The 19210-nt window shown below is 30.7% G+C and overlaps 1 protein-coding gene and 1 long non-coding RNA gene across 3 annotated transcripts in view; both read left to right on the plus strand.

The window, feature by feature from the left end:
- The window catches only part of ehmt2 (euchromatic histone-lysine N-methyltransferase 2), a 32807-nt gene extending 20487 nt beyond the window's left edge, over positions 1 to 12320 (plus strand). Inside the window, exons 15-28 of the mRNA XM_073821426.1 lie at positions 1004 to 1086; positions 1179 to 1285; positions 2911 to 3033; positions 4602 to 4703; positions 6932 to 7036; positions 7110 to 7264; positions 7348 to 7515; positions 8636 to 8780; positions 9184 to 9261; positions 9341 to 9456; positions 9582 to 9668; positions 9757 to 9835; positions 11479 to 11654; positions 11808 to 12320. Coding sequence (XP_073677527.1) covers positions 1004 to 1086; positions 1179 to 1285; positions 2911 to 3033; positions 4602 to 4703; positions 6932 to 7036; positions 7110 to 7264; positions 7348 to 7515; positions 8636 to 8780; positions 9184 to 9261; positions 9341 to 9456; positions 9582 to 9668; positions 9757 to 9835; positions 11479 to 11654; positions 11808 to 11988 — 1705 coding nt within the window. The 3' untranslated portion in view covers positions 11989 to 12320. The remainder of the gene's footprint in view (positions 1 to 1003; positions 1087 to 1178; positions 1286 to 2910; positions 3034 to 4601; positions 4704 to 6931; positions 7037 to 7109; positions 7265 to 7347; positions 7516 to 8635; positions 8781 to 9183; positions 9262 to 9340; positions 9457 to 9581; positions 9669 to 9756; positions 9836 to 11478; positions 11655 to 11807) is intronic.
- An 891-nt stretch (positions 12321 to 13211) lies between these two features.
- Positions 13212 to 16552, plus strand: LOC141290166 (uncharacterized). 2 transcript variants are annotated; one of them, XR_012340058.1, is made up of 5 exons: positions 13212 to 13454; positions 13538 to 13616; positions 13760 to 13840; positions 14647 to 14738; positions 15518 to 16552. It is a non-coding gene; the product is annotated as an uncharacterized lncRNA (long non-coding RNA). The 2 variants fall into 2 exon arrangements; XR_012340057.1 differs by having other exon boundaries at positions 13212 to 13616.
- The last annotated feature ends 2658 nt before the right edge of the window (positions 16553 to 19210 follow it).

Here is a 19210-nt window from a genome sequence, read left to right on the forward strand (position 1 = left end):
ATAATTTTAAAATAAAAGCAATCAGAATAAAATACTTAGTACTAATTAATTTAATGATAAAAATGCAAAATTAAAATACATTTTTAGTACAATTTTGATTTTAAAATAATTTATTTTAATTTTGATTTAATTGATTATTAAGTGTTTTATTTTGATCTGTTTTTATTTAAATTATTAAAATAAAATGCTTTGTAAAAATTTTATCGTAAAAATGCAAAATCATTTTAAAATAACAATAACCAAAATTAAATACATAGTAGTAATGAATTAAATCTACATTAAATGTAATTATTTCTTAATATAATTAAGAAAAAGTCATAAACATGCACAATTATTTATTTTAAAAATATGCATTTTATTATTTATTAATTAAAATAAAATATTTTGTTATAATTAATTAATCCATAAAGATGGCAAATTAAAATACATGATTTAAAATATTAATTAATTATAAATAAAGAAATTATAATATATTATTTCAGCTAAATGCCAATGATATGCATATTTGTTTAGTGTAGCCTACTAAAATAATTAAAAATAAATAAACTAAAACAAATAAATAAAAATGAATAAAAACTATACAGACATATTAAAAAAATTAAAACAATAACAAAAATTAAAAAAATACATTAAAATTACTCAAACTAGGAAAAACAGGAAATATAAAAGTAAATTCTCTATAAAAAATATATAGTGATACAAAAAAAATGTTGCAAAGCCAGATGTTTGCAACAGCTAGTAAAATGTCAGAATTTTATTATTATTTTTTTTTTATACTGTCCCTTTAAACAGTGTCCTATAACCTTTGATACGGGTTAATGTTTCAACAACAACACATTTACAACAGAAAATGACAAAATCACAACAAAATTACTAAAACATGTAATTATATGGAATTGTTCTGTGCACATAATTGAGGCAAAAACAGTACAGTAGTTTGATTTTTCTCAACATACTCAGGCTAAAACTGATGTCATTGTCTTGGCTCTTTCTGATTGGTCAGGAGGAAGAAGCTGCGCTTTCATCCCCGTCAGCTCTATCCTGCAGCCAAACAGGGTGAAGCTCAGCGAGTTCTGCTCATGCTAAGTATGTACCTGTGTGCTCGTATCTGTACATATATCACACATCTGTTGAAGGTTTCATCATCAGAGCTGATATTCTCTCTCTGTGTCTTTCAGTGGAGGGCATTGACCCATCGTATCAGTCGGACTCTCAGAACAGACGCTGCGCTCTTCATGCGGCCGCTCAGAGGGGTCTGCTGGAGGTCTGTTACCTGCTCATACAGGTGAGACTTACATTCACAACACTTTCATGAGTTTCTTGGTTGAGCATTGACTGTTTATGGTGATTATATTGTTCATATGATGATGAGCAGGGTTTTCCAAACTGGGGTTGGTATGAAACTGTAAGTAGTTTGGTAAATGACAAAAAAGCTAATAATAATAATTTAAAAAAAGGTAAAATAAGAATCTAAATAAAAACCCTTACTTAAAAATTGCTAAATTATAAAATATAATTTTAAAAACAATCAAAATAAAATACTTAGTAATAATTAATTAAATCATAAAAATACAAAAATCAAATACATATAAAAACTAAAATACATTTTTAGTACATTTTTTTGTTTTAAAATATTGTATGTTCATTTAATTGATTATTAATTGTTGTTTTCTTTTTCGCCTCTATTCCTAAATTATTAAAATAAAATTGTAATAATTGAATTATAAAAATGCAAAATGGAAATGTGTAATTTAAAAAAAATAGTTTAGTAAAAATTAAATCATAAAAATGCAAAATCATTTTAAAATAAAAACATAATAATAATAATTAAATAAAATCTAAATGATAAAATAAGGAAGTTATAAAGATGCAAAATTATTTCTTAAAATATTATATTTTAATTTAATTATTTTTTACATTTTCGAAATAAAATACATTGTAATAATTAAACCATAAAGATGGCAAATTAAAATACATACTTTAAAAATAATAAATAAATTGTTTAGTAAAAATTAAATCATAAAAAAATAGTAATAACTGAATCATAAAAATGCTAAATGGAAATATATAATATTAAAATAAAAAAAGTTGTTTGGTAAGTTAAGTAATAATGCAAAATTAAAATACATTTTTAGTAATTTTTTTACTAATTGAACTGTGTATTTTAATTTTGATTTAACTGATTATTATGTGTTTTATTTTCATTTGTTTTTTATTTTTAAATTGTTAAAATTTATTTTTATATGAAAGTAATAATTGAATCATGAACATGCAAAACAAATACATAATAAAAAAAATCTAAATAAATTGTTTAGTAAAAATGTAATCATAAAAATGCTAAATCATTTTAAAATAAAAAAATAATAATAATTAAATAAAATCTAAATTATAAAATAAGATCAAAAAGTCATGAAGATGGAAAATTATTTCTTAATATTTTGTATTTTAATTATTACAAAGTATTTTATTTTGAAAATGTAAAAAATAATTCAAACCATAAAGATGCTAAATTAAAATACAAAAACAATTAAAAAGATGTTATTAATTGAATTTAAAAAATGCTGAATTAAAAATTAATTATAAAAACATTGAAAATTAAACATTTACCAAAAAATTAAAATAATAATAATAATTTAAAAAAAAAAGTTGTCAAAAAATTGTTTTACTTGCGTGTTTTGTTACAATTAACTGGCATCAGAGAACCGTGAAGTTGCTAAAGTGTTATTAAATTATTAAAATATTAAATTTCAAGGGGACTTCAAGACAATATTTTAGGTCAAAGACTGAAAAAAGGTTTAGAAATCCCCGCTGCAGAGAATTGTTGTTTTGTTGAGTTATACGCCTGTTTTGGTTTGTATCTGGGGAAAGTTTCCATTAAAATTCCTGCTTATGAGTTGTGGCTGATTTTAGGCAGGCGCTAAGGTGGACGCCCAAGATAAAACCCTGAGGACACCTCTGTTAGAGGCCATAGTGAACAATCATGTGGAGGTGGTGAAATACCTGATCCAGAGCGGAGCCTGCGTCTATCATGCAGTGAGAATCACACACACACCATTGATCCAGAGTTTTTGTTGTTTATAATAACTGACAATGGACTAACAAAAATAATGCACATTAAGTGTAATTAAAGTGTAATAAAGCATGTCTTACGAGCAAGTTTGAACAACTAGCAGGCCAGGTAGCCAAGAGGTAATCATCTTAATAATCTTAATTTTCTGACTTTTTGTTACTGACGTGAAGTTAATACCAGTCTTTAAGAAAACAAATTACATGACTTACTTTTTAAGACTTAGTTTAAGCAGTAACCAGCACCTGGTCCTCATATATTAATAACAGTTGTTGAGGGGGAAAAATCAAACAATAAATTTTTTTTAAATATAATATGTGACCCTGGAGCACAAAACCAGTCATAAGGTTAAATTTTACAAAACTGAGATGTATGCATCATGCAGTTTTCTATTTATGTATGGTTTGTTAGGATAGGACAATATTTGGCCGAGATACATCTATTTGAAAATCTGGAATATAAGGGTGCAAAAAAATCAAAATACTGAGAAAATCACCTTTAAAGTTGTCCAAATTAAGTTCTTAACAATGCATATTACTAATCAAAAATTACATTTTGATATATTTACAGTAGGAATTTTACAAAAAATCTTCATGGAACATGATCTTTACTTAATTTCCTAATGATTTTTGGCATAAAAGAAAAATCAATAATTTTGACCCATACAATGTATTTTTGGCTATTGCTACAAATATACCCCAGCGACTTAAGACTGGTTTTGTGGTCCAGGGTCACACATTTTATAGTAAGTGTTTTTTTTATTTAAAATTCACAATGTTTGTGACTAAATGTTTTGTCACTTTTTTTATTCAAAACAACAAAAACAAATCAACTGCTAACTTTTTAAAGGGCAGTGTTTGTCAGTGCTTAACATAGCTGTTACTACTTAAGCAATAAGGTACGAGAGGCCGTGCTGTATCATGAATAAATCACGGCTGAAGGGCGTTGTTAGGCACGACGCGAAGCGGAGTCCCTGCAACCCCTTCAGCCGTGATTTATTCATGATACAGCACGGCCTCAAGTACCTTATTGCTTTTATAAAACGGTTACCACACAATAAAAATATTAAAATCCAAAAATATATATTAATTTATATATATATTAAGTTGTACGTTTTCATAAAGTAAAATCATTAACTGCCTTCCGCTGTAAAAAGTAGTTCCTAACTGCTAAAGCTTTGTTTACGTTGCTAAGGGTGGTTGCTAAGGAGGTTCAATGATACACAGAACGTTGAGTGAAGCGGTCGTAGCCGTGCTGTATCGTGAATAAAACACAGCTGCTGACCAATCAGAATTGAGGAATGGAACTAACCGTTTTATAATTAACAATAAAATATAAATCATCTCGAAGTTATATTTACATTAATGCATTTTGGAAAATGCTTTTATTAAAAGCAACAAAAGTATTGCAGTCAAGGTGTGCATTTGATCAGTTCATTCGTAAATCGAACCAATGACCATGTCATTGTGAGCATTGTACTCTGTTGCATCCTGTGAGTGTGTTCAGTGCTAAAATGTGTGTGTTTGTTGTTCAGGAAGAGGATGGATCCACAGGTCTTCATCACGCTGCTAAACTTGGGAACCTGGAGGTGGTGATGCTGTTACTGAGCACCGGACAGGTGGACATAAATGCACAGGTGTGTTTCTGAGCTCTCAGGTAGTAGTCCATCCCAAGCTGCGACTTTAGGTGGAAACTTGTTTTTGTAAGTAAAAAGTAGGGATGCACTGAATGCTCTGCAACCAAAATTAGCCAAATAACCGAAAAAAGGCAGAATAAATTATACCGAACAGTGACGTGACGTGATCAAATAAAGGCGCGCACTAATGCAGCAAACATGTCGGCAGAGAGGAAGCATTTATAACTGTCCAAGAAAGACGCAAAAATCATTACAAGCACCGACCGCAAGAGACTGTTTAGTGTCACATCGCATGTCTTCCCTGAGAAGAGGAAGTGCTGGTTGTTGCTGGTTACTGTATGATGACTGAAATCGCGCAATGGCCTTAAACCATTAGTAAATAATCTGCAGAACATTATGTCTTCTAATACACACACTAATTGTATTTATTCTTACAGCGCTGCACAAGCTCCAAGTCCAGCCATAAATCTGCTGCTGCCAGCAAAAAGTAGTACTGAGGTCTTCTTGTGGGCTTCCGCTAAAATTAAAGTCAACATTCATAAATGTTAGCATTGTTATTTTACTGTTGTTCTGTAAAATAAAATAAAAATGTAAGACAAAAATAATGATAACAATCATTACAACAGCTCTATTAATACATTTATTATAACATTCACCTTTGCTCAGCAAGGCTGCATTTATTTGTACATTAAAAACACATGCCTGATTCAATAAGGGGTCTTAAAAATGGCCAAAGAATATTGTTTTACTAACTTATTAATTTTAAGTTAAATTGTGCTTTGTTGGTAGGCTATAATGTCAACTAGAATGTTAAAAAATTTTAAGTGTTAAATATTTTTAAATTGTTTTGCAATTAATTTTTTGTAAAAAGCAAATATTGGCTATTTATTTTATGCAATGGTAAAAAAAAATGTCAAAATACATGGGGGGAAAACACAAAAAAACGTGTTCGGTAATCGGCCTTCAGCCCAGTGAGTAATTTTGTTCTGCTTCAAAATGATGAGATAGCTATACATTCACAAAATTTTATTTGACCAAATTGCAAACTATGAACTCACAATTGTGAGTCAACATCTTGCAATTTAGAGTTCACATCTCAGTTTTTACTTTATTCTTAGAATTGCAAAAGAAAAGTCATTTTTTTCTATATTTTTCTTGCAATTGAACTAACTTTCTGAACTCTTTGAACTTTTTTTTAAATCTCCAAATAAATATGATTTACTATCTGAATTGAGTTATAAACTTGCAATTGTGAGTTATCATCTCGCAGTTCTGAGTTTATATCCGAGTTGAGAAAAATATATATGTGACCCTGGATCACAAAACCAGTATATTTGCAGCAATAGCCAAAAATACATTATATGGGTCCAAATTATCGATTTTTCTTTTATGGCAAAAATCATTAGGATATTAAGTAACAACAAAGGATAACGAAAATAAACAGCTCACCAACATTATAAGTTTATATTTCTAATTTGTGTCCAGATAAAGTTTTCTTCCAATAAAATATTTCTTCTCTAATTTGTAATGTATAAACTCACAATTTTGACTTTTTTCTCAAAATTGTACATTTATGTTTTGCAATTCAGACTTTTTTTTTTCTTTTTATCACAATTGCAGTTTTATATCTCACAATTCAGATTTAAATTAGAATTGTAAAATTTTTATTTCATAATTAATTAGATTTTTATTCTCTGAATTTAGTCAGTTGCGAGTTCTCGCAATTATGAGTTAATAGTTGAGAAAAATTCATTAACCTTTTAGTTTTTCGTATTCATATGGCAGAAACAAGCTCACAATTCAGACTTTTTTCTCAGCAACATCTTGCACAATTTTGAGTTTGTTTTACACAATTCTGAGAAAAAAAAGTCCGAACTGTGAGATTAAAAAGCCACAATACACTTTTTAAAAATAAAAACTATTTTGACCTTTTTTCACGATATTCAAACTTTTTTTTTTCAGAATTGTGCAATTGCGAGTTATAAAATCCAATTTTGAAGGGAAAAATGGCTATGTTCTCAGAATTGTGCATTTTGTGAGTTTATATCTTGCAATTCTTACTTCATTTCTCAAAATTGTGACTTTATTTCTTAGAATTGCTGTAAAATTTAAGAAAAAAAGTCAGAATTGTGAGTTTGTAGTCTGTTGTGACAGTTTTTTTTTTTATTCACTGGTGGAAACGGGCTTCCATAGCTTTTCCTAGTATTCACCTCATCTCTGTGTTTCAGGATAGCGGCGGTTGGACGCCCATCATCTGGGCAGCAGAACACCGACATATAGATGTGATCAGAGCTCTGCTCAACAGAGGAGCTGACGTTACGCTCAGAGACAAAGTAAGTCTTGTGAATAATGTGAGTCTTCCGGGAAATGCAACAGCCTTATCACGACGTCTGTTTGTCTGTGCAGGAGATGAACGTTTGCCTGCACTGGGCGTCGTTCGCAGGCAGCGCTGAGATAGCAGAGCTGGTCCTGAACGCCGGCTGTCCTCTGTCGTCCGTCAACCTGCACGGAGACACACCGCTGCACATCGCCGCTCGCGAGGGCTACACTGACTGCGTCACGTGGGTTAAAAGGCACTTGAGAACTTTTCTTTTTTTTTTTTTTTGTGGGCTCATCTGATGTTCTCTGTGTGTCTTTACTTCAGGCTGTTTCTTTCTCGTGGCGCTGACATTGACATTATGAACAAGGAGGGCGACACGCCGCTCTCTCTCGCCCGCTGTGACACGCCCGTCTGGGTGGCGCTGCAGATTAACAGGAAGCTGCGTAGGGGAATCGCCAATCGTGTCGTACGGACAGAGAGGATCATATGCAGGTAATATTGAAAACAACATGAAATTATGTTTAATGTTATTAATACACTATTTAATATTTACACGTTTTTTTTTTTTTTTTTTTTTTTTTTTTGGCTTTTTTCACTTTAGTCTATAAGAGCTTTTGAATTAGTTTTTTAATATTTGTATGTATCTATTTTTACCAACCTTTTTTTTTCTTTTTTTTCTTTTCTTTAGTATAACTTTGCTAAATGTTTAATTTTATGTGCCTTAGTCATTTTTTTATACTTATTTCAATTAGTTGCAAAGGCAACATTTAACATTTTATAGGTTTTAGTAATTTTATGTGCTTTTGTAATTTTATTTTTCTTAAAATGCATATTTAGCTTTAATACATTTTTTATAATTTTAGTACTTGAACTTAAATTGATTTGAGTTATATTTCTAATTTTAGTTTGTTTTAGTCATTTTGTTATGCGTTTTGTAACTTATTTTATCAATCTCATTTCAGTTTATTTTGATTTACTTTTTTATTTACTTAAAATGTTTAATTTCTAATTCTGACCTTTAGATTTTTTTTGTTTTTGTTTTGATGTTAGTGTCAAACTGAAATAAATGTATTTCTTTTATTTTTTTAATGTTTCTATTTATCTTTATTTTTATTTTTATTTTCTAGTAGTAATTTTAATTTAAGTTGTAGAAATGTGTTTTTTTGTTTGTTTGTTTCATGTTTTGATGTTAGAATCATCAAAAAAAAAAATATATATATATATATATTTTTTAGTACTTTTAAACTATTTTAATATTTCTTTTTATCTTTAATTTGCTTTTAGTAATTGTACACATTTTAGAAATTGTTGTATATTTTGGCAAGGATTTTTTTTTATTCATTTAGTAATTTTATTTAACATTTTAGAAATCGTTTTTTGTTTTGTTGTCTGTTGTTTTATATATTTATTTCAGTTAGTTGCAATGTTTCAAAATCTCATTTAAGTTTAAGCTAGAGTATTAATATTCTTAATATAAATTTATGTCAGCTTTATTTCAATTATCTCAAACTAAATATCTTTATTTTTTTGTTAATAATGTGTGTGTGTGTGTGTGTGTGTGTGTGTGTGTGTGTGTGTGTGTGTGTGTGTGTGTGTGTGTGTGTGTGTATAGTGACGTGGCTCAGGGTTATGAAAACGTCCCCATTCCATGCGTTAATGGCGTGGACGATGAAGGCTGTCCGTCAGACTACAAATACATCGCCGAGAACTGCGAAACATCTGCCATGAACATCGACCGCAACATCACACACCTACAGGTGCCACAGCTTTCAACGATATTATTTTTCGTCCCTTTATCATTCTAGTTGTGGTGTGGAATTTGCTATTATTTAATATTGAAAAGATTTTTAGAACCACATCGGTAACACTTTCTATGAAGCCCCTATTTATAACACATTATAACGGTATTTCTAAGGCATTATGATGATATAACATATTATAAGGTTTTTTACAATGCATTATGCATTCATTATAATGCCTTAAGAATACCCTTATAATGTATTATAAATGCGGGCTTCATAGAAAGTGTTACCACTACATCTATATCGTTATATTTAACAGTTATAATCATTTGTGTGAACAAGCCTTAACACACTGTATTTGCAGTCATCTGTGTGCTGAAAAAGTTTAGAGCTGCTGTGTTTGGTGTGTTTGTTTCAGCACTGCAGCTGTACAGATGACTGTTCCTCCAGCAACTGTCTCTGCGGGCAGCTCAGCATCCGCTGCTGGTACGACAAGGTAAAATACAGCTTAATCTCCATGATAAGCTCTATAACTAAACAATGAACGCAGTACAACAGTCTCTGTGTTTTCGTAGGATCATCGCCTCCTTCAGGAGTTCAATAAAATCGAGCCTCCTCTGATCTTCGAGTGCAACATGGCCTGTTCTTGCCACAAAACCTGCAAGAACCGAGTGGTTCAAGCTGGAATCAAGTAAGCCAGGGTTATTTTCATAAGAAATTTGCTGCATTAAGATGATTTGCATGTCAAATGAACCTCAGGCTTTGAGAAAAACACTTTTGCATGAGCTGCAGGTTGAAGTCGATTGTGTTTTTCAGGGTGCGTCTGCAGCTCTACCGTACGGAGAAGATGGGATGGGGCGTCAGGGCACTTCAGGACATTCCTCAAGGAAGTTTCATCTGCGAGTGAGTAAAACCATTTAGACCAGTGGTTTTTTTTTTTTTTAGAGAAGGACAGCCTGTTATTTCTGCTGTAACACGTGTGTTTGTGCAGGTATGTTGGCGAGCTGATCTCTGACGCAGAAGCAGACGTGAGGGAGGACGATTCGTACCTCTTTGATCTGGACAATAAGGTGTTGTATCACTGATTTCAGTCCAGATTGTGGACGGTCTAAAGGCCTGTTTACAAAAGGAGTGACAAAGTCATGCAAATTGCACACAAACATTGCTGACACACATTTGCAGTGAAAATATTGACGCAAAGTGCCACAAATATCTGCTTGCCTGTTTAAATAAAAGCAAAATATAACTATATTAATATGCAGATCTAATCTGATAAATGCAACTATAAGACATTAAGATATTATAAACATTAACATTTGCTTTTAAACAAGGTGTTTTGTTAAAAGCACTATACAAATACTTAACAAATTTAGAAACCACACAGAAATATTTGATTTCCTGACTTAAAGCAGCATGCATGGTGGCTTTTCAAATGCTTTGATGCAAAATGCAGTGCATCCTGTTTTCTTTTCAGCTTTAGTTTCTTATTTGTTTTTGGTTATTAATTCAAGTGCTTCAACTTCTGTTGTCTCATTTTTGTTTATTAATATTATCATCATTGTGGTGTATTGTATTGTATTAGCTTTTATTTTTATCATTTGTTTCATTTTGATTATCAAAATGATTTTATTATATTATTATTATATATACTGTTATATGCTATAGTTTTTATTCATTTATGTTTAATTTTAATTTTAATTTTAGGTTTTTGTAATATTGTGTTATGCTTGTAATTTCTATTAGTAAATTTCCATTATATTTATTTTAGTTCAGTTATGTTTTTATTTCCACTTCCAAGGCAAAATACATCTAATTTTTGTTTATTAATATTATTATTATTATTATTATCTATTTTTAAAATTTATATATATATATATATATATATATATTAATTATATACTATAGTTTTTATTGATATATTGAATTAGCTTTTTTAGTATTTCTGTCTCATTTTAATTTTAGTTTTTTGTAATTTTGTTGTATGCTCATTTCTATTAGTAATATTACTTATTTTATGTATTTTAGTTCAGTGATATGGATTTATTTATTTCCATTTCCAAGGCAACATACATCTAATTTTTGTTTATTATTATTATTATTGTATATTATTAGTTTTTTTTTTTACTTTAATTTCTAATCTTTGTATTATTATTACTGTATACCATTATATACTATAGTTTTTTATTGATATATTGAATTAGTTTTCATTTTCATTTTCATTTTAGTTAAATTTTTAGTAATTTTGCTGTGTGCTTATAATTTATTTTGTTTTAATCTATTTAATTTAATTGAGTTCAGTTATAGTTTCTATTTATTTCCTTTTCCAATGCAACATACATCTAATTTTTGGTTTTATTATTATATACATAATTGTGTAGTTTATATTAATATATTAAAAAAAAAATTTTACTTTTACTTTTAATCTTTGTATTATTATTATTATTATTATTATTATTATTATTATTATTATTATATTTTTTATTGATATATTAGCTTTCATTTTTATTATTTTTATTTATTTATTATTTTGATTACCATTTAGGTTTAGATTTATTCCAGTTTTAAGTCAGTTTTAGTTTTTATTTCTATTTAGTAATTGTAGTGTTTCAACTAAGCTTTTAGTCAAATATTTATATTTTATTTTAGATTAATTTCAATTAACAGAAATGTTTTTAATAGTCTTAATAAACTGTAATAACCCTTTCCTTGGCAGGATGGTGAAGTGTACTGTATTGACGCCCGATACTACGGTAACATCAGCCGCTTTATAAACCACCTGTGTGACCCCAACATCATCCCAGTACGCGTGTTCATGCTCCACCAGGACCTGCGCTTCCCTCGCATCGCCTTCTTCAGCTCCAGAGACATTTTCACCGGACAGGAGCTCGGGTGAGAGACGAGACTGTGTTTGTTTGTAATATCATGCTTTATGACTTTATGGCACTTTGCCTTCTGGAATTTAGGGCCGTATTTGCATCCTGTTCCTGTTAATGCTTTTTCCTCCTCATTGTTTTATGATCACTGATTTTTGACCTCTGACAGGTTTGATTACGGCGATCGTTTCTGGGACATCAAGAGCAAGTACTTCACCTGTCAGTGCGGCTCAGAGAAGTGCAAGCATTCGGCGGAGGCCATCGCGCTGGAGCAGAGCCGACTGGCCCGTCTGGAGGTCTGTCCGGAAACGGCTGGCGAAGTCGGACTTCCTGTGTTAGGACACTCGTGATAACGGCACGCTTGCGTTTAATGCACACATGTACAGCTCTCAAACATTGCATACGATTATCACAGTGAAGGTTGTGTTTGCAGCTTCAGATGATTTATTTCTTCCATCTGACAGGACACAGGAAATTATAGAAGTTCAGCACACGCAAATGGCTTTACAAAATACCACCAGGAAGTGACATTCGATTTCAAGGATGTCATGAGGGGAGATGTTACAAAACCTGTGATTTTATGCAAACTGTCATCAGATCAAACAGTCCCTCTTTTTCATTAAAAACCATGTGCTTTTTTTGTATGTGTAATTGTTTTAATAAATACTGTTTGATACAGAAATGTCTTTTTTCCCTTTCATTCTTGTTCTCACAAATCACGATTTACCATGGTAATCAAATGCAGTAGTTAAATTATACCATATTTATTCACGGCACAATTTCCTAAAAGAAAAAACTTAACTTTGTTTGTAATTAAATATTGATTAGGTATTATCCAAACTTTTTTCCAAACAATATTGTCTGTCAATTGATTCCACTGTGAAATATAGCTGCAAGCAGCGATGACGGGCCCAAGCCATCTGTGCAATCATGACCCAGTAGCATTTACAGTAACCCTCTAGCAGTTTGGATTTAAGTAAATATGCACTATTTACTTGATAGGCTGCTCCAAAGAATAAAAGACACCATAAAGTGGAGTTGTAGCTGGTGTTTTTGTGCAAAATGTGGCAAGATATTTTACAGTTTTCATATTGCATTCTTCCTCAAGTGTTGACCTGAATAGTCAAAGTGTGTCATTGGGTGGACTGTAGTACTCATTTCTGATAAGAATATGTATTACTGTACAGATAAATCAATAATCCAGGGTCAGTGTTATCAGTCTATGTGTTATTAACTCTACTGTGTTCTGATATGAGGCTAATGGTGAAATCTACAGATTATAAACAGAAGCTCTTTATTGATATTTATATTTTCTTTGTTTGAACTCAATAAGTTTCAGGACTCTTCCGTCTCAGTTGCACAGATTGACACTCATAATTTAACATTTTAACCCAGCTGGTTGTGTTAATATAGAAATAACCCAATAAATAACTCAACTAGTGCACTGTAAACCCCACTGTTGTCATTAATAAAGAGATTAAGTTAATATAACTTGACATTACTTAAAATACCAAGTTTTGGCATCAAAACTTAAACAGGTGTGGTTAACTTACTCATTTGGCAGGAAAAAACTTTTTAATTGATATTTTAAGTTATCTGAACTCAACATTTTAATTAATTTGAAAGATTCACAATGTCTATTTAAAATGATTGGTCGCACTTGAAATTCTGCTTTGACAACCGCGCTGATTGGTCGATATAAGTTATATGACACAAGGCGGTATTTTTTCTCGTCATGCTGAATTTTGCTGAAGAACCAGCAGGACAGACGCACTAGCAGAAACCATCTGACACAAGAAAGACAAAAGTTAAATCAGTAAGTAGAGATTTAAACGCTCATATACATTTTTTTTAATTGATTTACACGTTATTCCAATGCTATTTTTTGTTTTGCTCCAGTAGCAGCACAAGTAAGCTGGCGGTAAAGCAGGCGGGAAGAAAGCCGTCGTGAAAGATTCATTAGAGTGAAGTTACACAGGTAGGTTAATGGTAAAATATAAGTGTAAATTTTGCTTGGTTCCGTTTTATTTTTGGAGTATTTTGTACTAATAAATATACCGGAGTTTCTAAATTTCTATTAGAACATTTGAATTTCCCGCTTAACTTTTTTTCCTCCCCCAGCGGCACTTGCAGGCAGGCGGTCGTGAAGCAGGCAGGGACAGGGATGGAGTCGGTCGTGACGAAGGCCCATGGATTACGCTGGTAAGTTAATGTTTAACACGCCTGTACGTTGTGACTTGCTTAATTTATTAATGTTTCTTTGATGTTGTGTTTTTAAAAGCGAGAATGAGAACTTGCGCTGTTGTGTATGCGCTTATGAGGGAACAAAACACGGACATGTACGTTACCGTTAAAGTTCGCTTTTACCTCAAGGTGCGCGCATAAACGGTCAAATGCACGCAAAAATATTTCAAAATGAGGCGCTCGCTTGGTGATTATTCACGTAAACCCTTGTCAGTTATGTCTTAAATGGTCATAAACAGTTGAGAATGAAAATACGTTTGTAACAGTATATTGCATCCGTGTGGCTATTAATGCAGGTTTACTAAAGGTTTCATGAGGAGAACAATGCAAAGCTAAAAATTAACGAAATTGTGACACATTTACAGAGATAGGCCTATGTTTTTAATTAATAATTCTGTTCATGTAATGTGTTCTTGGTGCATAATATTAATTTTTCGTTTTTAATAGATTTTATAAAATGTATTCAATCCTATCTGCATTTTGTTTTTAATCAAGTTACCATTAGCAGAGCTGTGACTGTTTTACATGTCCCTGTGAGCGATTTGTTGACTTTTTACTGTCGGGAAAGACTTGCAAAAATGTTGTAACAACGTTAACTTAGTTGGATCAGGTGTGTTTAATTAGGATTTCATCTAAACTCTGCAGGGCTCTGTCCCTCCAAGAATTGACACCCCTGATTTAAATGCTGTTATGAATTTCATAAAAAAAAGTAGTAATAGCCAGTGGTTAGATTTAATATAATTGTTTTTTTTGTTTTCACACAGAAGTTGTCAGAGCCGACTGAGGACCGAACTCTTGTGCTCCAAGGACCACCTCTTGTGTTTGGAGATGTTTGGGGATTTCTTCGACATGCTTGGTAAGTATTCCATGTAGAAAATAATGTCAAAAAGACAAGCACACATTAGATCACTCACACTCATTATATAAATTTGAATCTAAAGTGTTATTTCACTCAAAAATTAGAATTTTGTCAGTAGTTACCCTCGTGTCATTCCATATTCGTAAGACTTCCGTTCCTCTTTGGAACACAAATGAAGATTTTTAAAATAATTTTCAAGAGTTTTCCATTTCTCCATAGAGGGACAAGAAAAGGTAAGAAAGACATGTGGTTCCAGTGATTTAACCTCAATTTTATTAAACAACGCACATGCTTAGGTTTGCATGAAACAAACTATAAAAACTATTAAAAATACAGATCCCCAATGCATGTTCACGAGAGCATCACAGTGCATGTGTTTTGTGTTCACGCAAGATCTGAAATCTGAACAGGCCTTGAATAATTTTATTTTGTAAGTGGTAAATTACATGTTTTTGCACTAAACACTCGCGCTGCTTCATAAAATTGAGTTTAAACCACTGAAGTCTCATGGATTTTTTTTCTAGACCTTGAAAATGTTACATTGGATCTCTGGAGAAACAGAAATCTCTTGGGTTTCCTTAAAAAAAATCTTAATTTTTGTTTGGAAGAAGAACAAAGGTGTTAGGGGTGTGGAATGACATGAGAGTGAGCAATGACAGAATTTGCATTTTTGGGTGAACTGTTCCTTAAGATTAAGTTGCACTGTTTGAAATCTACATGAGCTTGCATGCATGTGAATTAACTTTAATTTGATAATGTTTTTTCATCTTTAATAGATGTCTGATGATCACAGCTCAAATCTTGCTGTTGTCAGTGGGGATTGTAATAGTTGAAGATGGGACTACTCTTCAGCCTCTCAACTCTTGGAAAAGTGGTGATGGACAATCTAAGTGACCTTCCTGAATCAATGTGCCTTCTGTTTGGACAAATTTATGTTACAGGTTTTGTGCTTTTCTTGTCAGCTGAGAAAAAAAAAATGAAAATGACCTTTACATTGGAAATTAAAAACATGTTTATGTTAACAGTCAGTAAGACTTTCACCAACAGAGAAGAAACACCTTTTTTTTTTTTTTTTTGTATAACACACACTCCAAGGAACTGGTATATCTCAAATTTGTCTTGTAAAAATGTGAAAAAATAAATAAATAATAGGTTTACATTTAAAACAGTTAACTGTTAAAAATGCTTATGTTGTTGTTCATGTCTTTTAAAAATGTAAGCTTACTATTAAAAATGAGCTGTTTTGTTTAAAAATGTGATATTAAATGTGAGTTTACAGTCAAAAATAGGAGTTTACTGTTAAAAAATGTGAATGTACTTTAAAAAATGTAAGCTCATGATGCTGTTGTTCATGTCTTTCTGGAAATGTGAGCTTACTGTTAAAATTAAAAATTAGCTATTTTGTTGTACATATGTCTTTTAAAAATATGACAGTGTGGGCTTACAGACAAAAATATGAGTTTACTGTTAAAAAAGGAGCTCATGATTTTGTTCATGAATTTTATAAATGTGAGCTTACTGTTATAAGTAATGTAAATGCAGTATAAGCCTAATAAAGTGGTTGATGTGGAAAAAAAACCTTGTTTTAATGATTTATAAATTATTTAATACAAGTAGAATATATATATTTATATATAAGCTGAAAATTTAGGAAGTTTAGTCTGTTAGCCCTTTTAAGTTATCTGTACTTAAACATTTAAGTTAATTCAATGAAGAGACCACATTCGTTCAACTCAATAAATCGAGTTGTCATTTTCCCATTACTCAAACGAACTGAGGGAATCACTTTCCTCAAATCATTTGAGTAGTCTGAACTTATTAGGGTTTACAGTTTACAGTTTAACCAACATTTTGGTTACCATAAACTACCCAATGTTTTTAGAGTGTAGGAAAATACAACTTAATTTTTTACACAAACAAAAAATTACTGGCTCTAAATCTCTTTATTCTTTATCTTCTTTATTCAAAATTGATCTATACAAGTACATGGAAAGTATCCAAAGCATCTCTATATCATCCTGTGTCCTCTTTATGTATAATTTATTTCATTGTAGATGATTATTTGTCGTCTCAATTTCTTAATTGTCTAATCCTATCAGTGAGTGAGCATTAGGAAAAATAAAACATTTAATTATTTTTCCTTCAAAGATTAAAAAAAAAAAAGCTCTTTAAGCATTTATACAATAAGGTGGGGTAAAACTCTCCCTTAGTACAAATTACATTTTTGCTACAAATCTAACTGCATGTAAACGCTGGACATTTTTCATACTTTGTTTATAATTTATGTAATTGTCACTAAAACTATGATAACTTTTCTGAACACAAAGCGATAAGTTGATTTGTTGTATCTGATTGTATTAGTCATGAGTGATAGTCAGTGTAAAAGGAGCAAATGGGAGAAGCAGATGAACACAACATTTTTTGTTGAAAAGATTCATTCAGAGTGATTCTTTGACACACGATTCACTTTGGTGTTCCAGTACTCATGAATCATTGATTTTGTGTTTGTCAGATGTACAGTGCGGTCTGTTCATTCTCGTTTATGAGTGTCTTTTCTCTTCTGCTGTTTGTCTTTGGGTGAATGATTCCTTTAATGTCATCAGACAACGGTTTTTATTCAGAAAGTCCTCTAAAGGACATGTTTAGTAAAGTGTCAATGAAGAAACTTGTTGTTGTTTTTTTTTTAGAAGTGCAGCTTAAATTAATAATGTAAATTATTTAATTTTACTTGTCTTTAATCTCCCTTTTAATATGTTTGTATCCTCCCGACTAGGAGTTTTGTCCTCTGTAGACATGTCACAGTTTTAAGTCTGGATGTCCTGTACAAAGCACATTCAGGACTTTTCAGAGATACCAAATGTTTAGAAGTTTCACCATGACCACACCCTCTCTTAATGTCTGACAATAATTTAGTGATCAAATTGAACACCATTATGGAAATATGATAATATTTTGTAATGATCATTTAAATCTGAATAATTTTCAAATTGTTTCTCATAAAACAACATCTCAGGAAAATGTTATTTTAAATTAAAATGTGACTTTATGAAACAGGACATAATTTCATGCATGTCCACTGTAGAGGACACCAGGCTGGCAAACACAACAATTGAATAGGGGAAAGAAATTATATTTCAATATTGCTATGAAATATTAGACATTATTATGAAAATCTTATCAATTATTGCTCCCATTAATACACTTATTTGTTCGTTATATGTTGCCCCAAAAACACATTAATATGCAAATTATACATAGTTTATAGATACATTGTTTATAATGGGTAAAGCTATTTTACTGGCCATTTTACACACATTTTGCATAAAGAAAAATGATTTATCAAATCATTCTGTTATGTCTTTTAAAAAATAGTTGAGAATCATCTTTGGTATGAAAAATAAAAATTGATTTGTGATCAAAACTTTTTGTGTCTATTTGTGTCTTTTCATTTTTATTCTTTTAAGTTTTTTTTTTTAAGTCCTCCACAGAGGAGGTAGCATAACATATGAATAAAATATAATTTTTCAAAAATTTTATTTTTAAGTTTTTTTTCTTATGCTCTAAGCAATGTAATGGCATGAAAAAAAATCCTGGAAGTCAGGAGGATATAACAATTTTTTTAAACCAACTAATGATAAATGATCAATTTATTTTGAGTTTGTTTATTTGCATGCATGTGAAAACTGACCTTCCTTTATCTTTTTCGCCTTTTGTTTAATTTGTTATAGCTTTTTTCTATCATCTGGTGCTTCTGTTGTTAATCTCCCTTTAAATGTTTATTAATTTGTAATCTTGTCATAAAATAGGCATTTTTTTTTATCTTTTTGAAGATCTTTAACACTCTGGTCCTCTTTTTTTAGGAGTCACACACCTTCACGATCAAAAGTGACCAAAATCTTAAAAAGTAGCATTTTTTTTCTTCAGGTAAATTATTTAAATACATTTTTGTTCAATAATATTTTGTGATTATTATTTAGAATTTTGAGGAGTTTTATGATTCTATGCAATATTTTATATGTTTTTTTGTATTCATTTATTATTTTTCAGTAAATGCAACATTTCACATTAAAATTGATGATTGCTGATTTTTTTTTTTTTTTTTTTTTTTTTTAGCACAGTGTCTGATTTGTAGCTTGTACCACCAAAAGTTTCTTTGAATTATTGCAGTTTTTCATATTTCCTATTTATTTTGGTCATTTTTGACTGTGAAGGAGCCAAGTGTGACTATTTTTTTTTTAACCCTTTAGCATATCCGAATCATGTCAGTCATTTTTTTGTGCGCTCACATAGCTAATGCAACAAAAGTCACCAAGTGTCAACATTTCAAAACATACGATTTTTCGGTCAGAAATGAGCAAAGTGGCCCAGAGGGTTCATTTTGATCTACTTAATTGTTCCATTTGTTTATTTTTAATCTCACTTTAATTTGGATTTGTTACAAACATAATGTTATATTTTAAATATACACT

Source organism: Garra rufa, chromosome 17, assembly GCF_049309525.1.
Source record: "Garra rufa chromosome 17, GarRuf1.0, whole genome shotgun sequence".
NCBI lineage: Eukaryota > Metazoa > Chordata > Actinopteri > Cypriniformes > Cyprinidae > Garra > Garra rufa.